The following is a 7,500-nucleotide window of genomic DNA, read 5'->3' on the forward strand; positions in this document are numbered from 1 at the left end:
ATATAAATCTAGCATATTTATAAACACTTGTCCATAATATTCGGTGCACTGTATATTACTTTTTTCAATGATAAAAACATATTTAACTAGAAATCTGAGGCAATATAAAATAGTTGAGAATGAGAAAACTGTGTTCTCAGTGTTAACATCAAGATTGAAACAGTTTATTGATTAAAAGATAACTGACAAAATATTAATTGAAAAATACCCAGATAAGAACTTTAAGGTAGTTTGTAAAGAAATGTAAAAAAAAAAATATCAAGAAGAGGTGGCAGTAAATATTAAAAAAATCTATTGTTGTTTGAGAATTAACATAGATAAAAAATTTACCACATTAGCATCCGATATTCCTGTTATTTTTTCATAACCTGGAATATTTTCTCATTTTCACGCTTACCATTCATGAAACTTATATTTATACTAATATTGATACCTATATTCATGGTGACAATTACAATTGAAAAGTGAAAACATAAATAAAATACTAATGATACCTTTATTCTTTCTTTGCAGGTCATGACATAATCACAGCAGTGCCGATCAAATTCGGTATATACTACGCCATCCTCCTGGCCCTCTGTGGATTCCTGGTGCCCCTGTTTGTCCTCATCTGGATATACGTCCGAATGTACAGGGCAGCCCAAAGAAACTCGGCTAGGACGAGAAGACACAGCCTGGGCCACAACCCGAATGAAATCATTATACCCGAGTGTCCCTCCACCCCAGATTCAGGGAACCAGAACTCTGTCCGGTGTAAGACTCGACTCCACAGGCGTCGCTCTTCCAACACCAGCATCTCCTCGCTCTTCTTCAGAGAGGAAGGGCGGGCTGTCAAGACTGCTGTTATCGTGATTGCCTCCTTCATTGCGTCCTGGTTCCCCTACTATGTGTTCAGGATCTGCGAGGCCGGAGGTTGGATCAAGGATGTCCCGTACATAGACGAGATAATCAACTATGTGGCGCTCTCCTCCTCCTGCACAATGCCTTTCATTTACGTGTACCGGAACGAGACAGCCAGCAAGGAAGCCTTAAAAATCATATGCTGGTGGCGGCCTCCCAGCCCGGCCACCCCAGCTTTCTCGAGGTCCTCGCTCCACCCGAAACTGGGAAATGGCCATCCACCAACACCGGTTCGAATCATAGAGCCCGACACAGCATCACTGTACAGCTACGCCACGGAGTGTGGAGCCTGCGGTCACAATCAGCTGGTGTGTTCTTTGAGGAACGGCAGGCCTGTCACGTCTCCGCTCCCACCTGAGCCTAGGAGGACCAGCCCTAGGCGAGAGAGTACAGTTTCCTTCAAGCTGACGCCCATGGACAGGCCATCCTCTCGCTGTCGTCAGTGTCTGAGGCAAGACTCTGCTTCCTCGGCATCATCGGATGACCCTCTACTGAACGAGTGTTTCCGCCATCACAGAGCCTCTAATCCATCAGTTAGATGGACCAGACCAAGGATGTCTAATGGGTCTGTTGCCACCAGAAGTGACTCTCTGGCATCAACTAATTCCTCAGTGCTCAGTGCAGGGTTACAAAGGTGGCCTATGAGGCGTTATTCTACTGTGTCAACAGACAGTGGAGGCACCATCACCAGACGAAGCGCCATCGAAGACCTGGAAGAAGAGTCTTCTCAAGGGCGGCTGAACCCAGGCCAGAGATCCCTCTTCTTGGAGAGTGAAGAAGACTCTTATGAGGCTAGTGGTAACCAGCCAGAGATCCACGGTTACGCCAACCCATTCAGACACCCGCGCCTGAGTCATCGGCAGGAGTCCATTGGTTCCTCTGTCAGGTTTATCTGGGAGATCGAAGAGGGCGATGGCCTGGATGATGATTCTACAGAACCTGAAGGGCACGACGTTCCAATTAGGTGACCTTTAGCCAGGTCACCATCCCTCATGAACTTGGCCAAAGTCTGTCAAACAGACGATTCTGTGGAATCTTCCCGACTGACCACATGGAGGATGTCAGTGTAAATAACTCATAATGTCTTTTGTATTCAGTTCCAATTTCTATGTGATCTCATTTACCTAATAAGCAAGATACTAGGACATTGTGAAAAGCAAGTATATAATGAAAATAAGTATATATATATATAATTATGTATATGGATATATGTCTTTCCGAGCTTCAAGCTTCTAATATATATATTACACTACATATACATCTTACAAGCACACGAAAAGAGTATATAAATTCTCCATACTAAACAAACATGTAGATCCAAGAAGCCTAACTGCACGTTTAGATGCTTAGGCCTAATAATCAGTGTTGCAAAAGTCAGACCAGTCATTAGACCTACTCTAGGTTGCACCCGTTGTTCCCTTACAGCGAGCATGACCCAAACCTTCCCCAGAAGGACCTAGACGACACAAGATAACTCTTCAAAACCAGAATGTGCTGATGTAAATAGTTTTCATTATATTTTTTACCGACGCTTCGTATTTAAGTAATGTGATACGATGGAGCTATATATATATAGGCCTACACTTGCTAATTTATTCCTTCTGTTTCTAGTCAGAGTTTCTAGTCCAGAGTAAGAGAAAATAAGAATATAAAAGGAAAAATTTGGGCATAATACATATCACTCAGGCAAAACAAAAGTGTAAACATGAATGATGAATAATCCCTTAACAAAAACGTGCGTTGAAAGTTGTGACAACCAGGTGCTGTTAACTGTTATAGATATAAAAGAGGAGGAGATTGTCCAATCTTAGACCTATGTAAGACGGTAGTGATGATTTCCTGTGATAAACGAACCTTATAAAATGCCTCTTGGGGGGAACTGGGGAAAGAGAGTAATGATTACATCAATTATCTGTCTGATCTCCCTCCGGAAATAGGACCTTCAACCGCCCTCTCTGTAGTCAACTTTGAATGCCCTTCTTCCTACTAGCTTCTGTGGGACCTTTGGTTTGCAAGAGGCGTCTTCTGCTAGACTCAGTGATATGATATTTAAGTAGCAGTTACATGCGGCCTCTTTGTGTCCTGTGCTTCAGATTTCTTCTGCTACTTCCTTTCTTCATCTTCTTCTCTCTCAGTTGCAAAAGGCAGTCGTGGCAAAAGGTCTTCGATGATGTGACCGCAAAGGGGAGACGCGGGAACATCACACAGGACAGCCAGCGAGATGCTTTTAACCGCTTGACAGATCCGTTTGTTTTCTTAGACCTACGACGTCCTTGAAGTGTGAGAACATTAGCCGTTGAAAGGGGCTCTCATCTCTATTTCTCTACTTCTCTATCTCTATCTTTCTTTTTTTTCATTTAACGGGCTTTAGCGCGAACGATAGAAGAATGTCCTTGTCTTCCATTCAGCTGTGAGGGGTTGAAGCAATGAGGAGACGAACGCGATGCACAGAAAAGATTATATTACTCATCGTTCAGTATTTCCGAAAGCTGCAGATCTCTAGATGGATGAAAGCTTATATTAATCTCACTACAAAGTTACTTAAATGGAACTTTGGAACCTTTGGAAAGTGCAAAAAGTTCCCATCAACGGCTTTTCCCCCTTCAAACCGTCGGCGTAGGCCTACTATACCACCAGTTACCCATTCCAACCCCACACCCAAAAGAGAGAGAGTTTTTTTTTTTTTATAAAAAGTGCCACCAAAGGCAGTTAGAAACGCTTAAACGCATAGCTTATGTCTGTCTGATGTTATTTAAGGCCCTTGCAGGCGTGGAAGCTTTGAGAGCCGGCTGTACTATCCATGAAATAGTACTAATCCTCCGGTAGTATTCTGTTTGGTATCCAAAAAGGAGTTGCTAAGCGAAGCTTTCGCACCTGCGCAATGGCCTTTCCCACACTTGTAGGCCTACTTACTTAATAGGATGTTATGAACTCCCATCAACACGGTAAAGTTGGTGACTTTTTCCTTCTATATATATACAATTGTCACAGATATTCTGTGGTTCAGTTGCCAAAGTATCATTAAACTATTTTTATTGTTTATTTTACGACCTAGGATTTGTCCTTAGAGAGAAAAAAGACAAGAGATATGTACAAAGCTATGTAAATCTAGACCATGTGTTGCTTTTAACAACCGAGTGATGTTATTGACAGTGTTTGTTCAGCGGCGGGAACTACCGGTGGCGTTCTCTATGACGAGTTTCTTTTATTTTGTTCACATTTTTCAGTTACAGACCTACATATAAACACTCAAAAGTGCGTATATTACAATTATCTAACATCTTTTAAAACTTGGCTTGTATACTTTTAGTTCAAATTGTTAAAAATAGTGTAGAATAAAACTAAAACAACAGTTTATCGACGTACGCGTATACGAAGCTCTTGGTAGTCTAATGACGATTACACATCCGAAACTGTTGCTATTCCTATATGCCTGATATTAGAGGTTTCATTAAAAATTATAAAGGGAATGTGAGCCACGTTTACGTTCATCATCTTGTAGTAATTAAATTATCAGATTTCAGCTGTTGCTATACATATTCCTTCGTTAATGCCTTTGATTAACTTTAGAGTAAAATTTCCAAAAGCAAACCAAAGTTAAAATGTGGCGAAGCGAATGTGCTGGACGAGTTCAATCACCTCTTGAAGCTCGAATGAAACAGCTGACTCGTCAAAATAAAATTTTCCGTAATAAGATTTCACTCCTAGACGATGGCTATGTTCATTACTAAAGCATAGTGGCTCATTCAATAAAACTTTATTTTATGGAAATTTTTAAGAGAAAGCGTTAATTGCATCAGTCTGTAGAGAGCATGAATGATAATTTGCTAGTCACATTCCAGGAATCACCAGATGACTTGTATAGACCTAGGTGTCTTGTTCAGCTGCTGGATTTGATAGGCTCAGAAAAAAAGGAACGTTGGTAATTTTGAAACATCCTCTGGAGAAAAAAATATTAACGTATGTCAAGTAATGAATAAACTAGAAGAAAAAAATATTTAACGTATGTCAAGTAACGAATAAACTAAAAGAAAAAAAAATTGTCAAACATTGCCATGTCTCTTACGAAGAATGACTTCTGAACATTGCCATTGAGGATATCAAAACTGCGTAGAAGCTACAGCAACATATGGAGAACATTTCAAATAATTGCACTCACAGTTACACACACACACACACACACACACACACACACACACACGCGCGCACACACTTACATTGCACCCGCTTCTGCCACACTATTTAATTACCTGCTAACTACTTTTAACCAGCTTAAAACTGGCTTACAGAAGAAAACTCTGTCTAAAAACCAAAGAAGATAATTTTCCAATTCCGTGTCGTTGAGAACGCTCCCGGTAAACAAACAGCCGGCCGAACACCCCTCCATTTAAAACCAGCGTTGTTGAGAGCTGTCTAATAAAGCAATTGCAAAAAGTGTTCTCTACTAATCCGCTACATATTAATAAAAGTGTATTTTCTCAATGGAGTTATCATTTATCACTGTGGTTTGTGTGTTGAGTTATGGCAAGTTAAATGCACCTTATGCAGCAGTATCTTTCAATAATACATGTTTGAAAGTGGGCTTCCTTCCAGAATCATTGTTACTATTATTATTATTATTATTATTATTATTATTATTATTATTATTATTATTATTATTATTATTATTATTATTATTCAGAATGAACAAGCATTCATATAAGTCAATTAGCCTGCCAAACAAGGTTCAACAACCTACAAAAAGCTGAAAGAAAAAGTAGATATGAAAAACAAACAGATAATATATGCACATGAAAAATAGTGCCGTGAAAATAATAAGTTATTTCAATAGCTTCAGTGATCGACAGGAAATTACTTGCTGTCATCATGTGGAATAGTAATACAATGCTTACTTTACATAGGTAATGACAACGGTATTTCTATAGATATGAAAAGGAAATTACACACACACACACAAAACCACACACACACAAACACACACACGCACACACATACACACACACACACACACACACACACACACACACACACACACACACACACACACACACACATATATATTATATATATATATTATATATATATATATATATATAATATATACATATATACGTATATATGAGTGAAATTAGAAGAACTGGGGAACCTTATATATAGTTAAAAGGGGGCCATATATTTTGCTTCAGAGGACATGAAAGGAACAAAGAGAATGAAGTGGGTTTTCTTATTAATGAAAATCTTGCAGGCAACATAGAAGAATTTTATAGTATTAATGATAGAATTGCAGGTATGATTACCAAACTAAATATGAAGTATAAACTGAAGATCATTCAAACGCATTCACCAACAACATCCCATACAAAGGAAGAAATATAAATTCTTTTATGAAGATCTGGAGATATCTTTGGAAAAATCATAAGACTCAATTTACATTTGTTTTGGGTGATTTCAATGCTAAAATAGGTCAAAAGAAGAGAGGAGAATCAGCTGTAGGTAAATTCGGAGTAGATACAAGAAATGACATAGGAGACATACTTGTAGAATTTGCTGAAAGAAACAATAAAAAAATCAAGAACACCTTTTTTTTCATATATAAAAAGGAACATAGATAATGGACATGGAGAAGACCAAACGGAGAAACGAAAAACGAAATAGATTTTATTCTCAGTGAAAAAGTTAATTTAGTCAAAGATATAACAGAGTTAAACAAGTTTAAGTCAAGCGACCATAGAATGGTGAGAAGTAAAATTTGTCTAGATCTAGGGAAAGAAAGAGAAAAACTAATTTTAAGAAAGAAAATAAACATTCCTGTGGTATGAGTAAAATCTGGTGAGTTTAGTTTAGCAATACAAAATAGGTACTCTCAGCAACATGATGAAATGGAAGCAAGTAAAGAAGAAATGAATAGTAACTTAACAAAATTTGTATTGGAATCAGTACAAGAGATAAGTGGAAAAGTTCCTAAACAAGATCAAGGATAACTATCAGAAAACACCAAAAACGTAATAAAGAAACGTTTGGAAATTAGGGTAAAATCCAAGAGAAATGAAGTAGAAATAACAGAACTAACCAAAACAATAAACAAACTAAAAACCCAAGACATTCGTAAATACAAGCAGACAAAAATTGAGGAAACAATACAGAAGGGAAGAAGCATCAAGTTGGAACAGGACGCCAACAGATATTTGCGTTAAAGGATGAAAATGGCAATATTATCAACAAAAGAGATGAAGTGATAAAAATTGCTGAGGATTTCTATACTATGCTGTACAATAGTGATACAGAAAATAACTTTGTCAATAGCAATAATGAAACACCTAAGCCGGTACCAAAAGTAACAGTAGGAGAAGCAAAGAAAGCATTAAAAGGCATGTAAAGAAACAAAGCTGCAGGAAAAGATGGCTCAACGATTGATTTAATAACAGATGGAGGAAATTTCATAATAGTAAAACTCACTGACTTGCCACAAAATACCTTGCAAGAATCCTCTATACCTACAGCTTGGAAAAACCTTATCATTATATTAATTCACAAAAGTGGACGCACAAAATTACAGCCCAATAAGTTTACTCTCAGTAATATATAAAATATTTACATACA

The 7,500-nt window shown here is 38.0% G+C and overlaps 1 protein-coding gene across 1 annotated transcript in view; it reads left to right on the top strand.

Annotated features, from left to right (window-relative positions):
• LOC135202581 (uncharacterized) overlaps positions 1–5,382 on the top strand; it is a 6,313-nt gene extending 931 nt beyond the window's left edge. Inside the window, exon 2 of the mRNA XM_064232092.1 lies at positions 514–5,382. Coding sequence (XP_064088162.1) covers positions 514–1,868 — 1,355 coding nt within the window. The 3' untranslated portion in view covers positions 1,869–5,382. The remainder of the gene's footprint in view (positions 1–513) is intronic.
• The last annotated feature ends 2,118 nt before the right edge of the window (positions 5,383–7,500 follow it).

Source organism: Macrobrachium nipponense, chromosome 24 (genome assembly GCF_015104395.2).
Source record: "Macrobrachium nipponense isolate FS-2020 chromosome 24, ASM1510439v2, whole genome shotgun sequence".
Taxonomy (NCBI): domain Eukaryota; kingdom Metazoa; phylum Arthropoda; class Malacostraca; order Decapoda; family Palaemonidae; genus Macrobrachium; species Macrobrachium nipponense.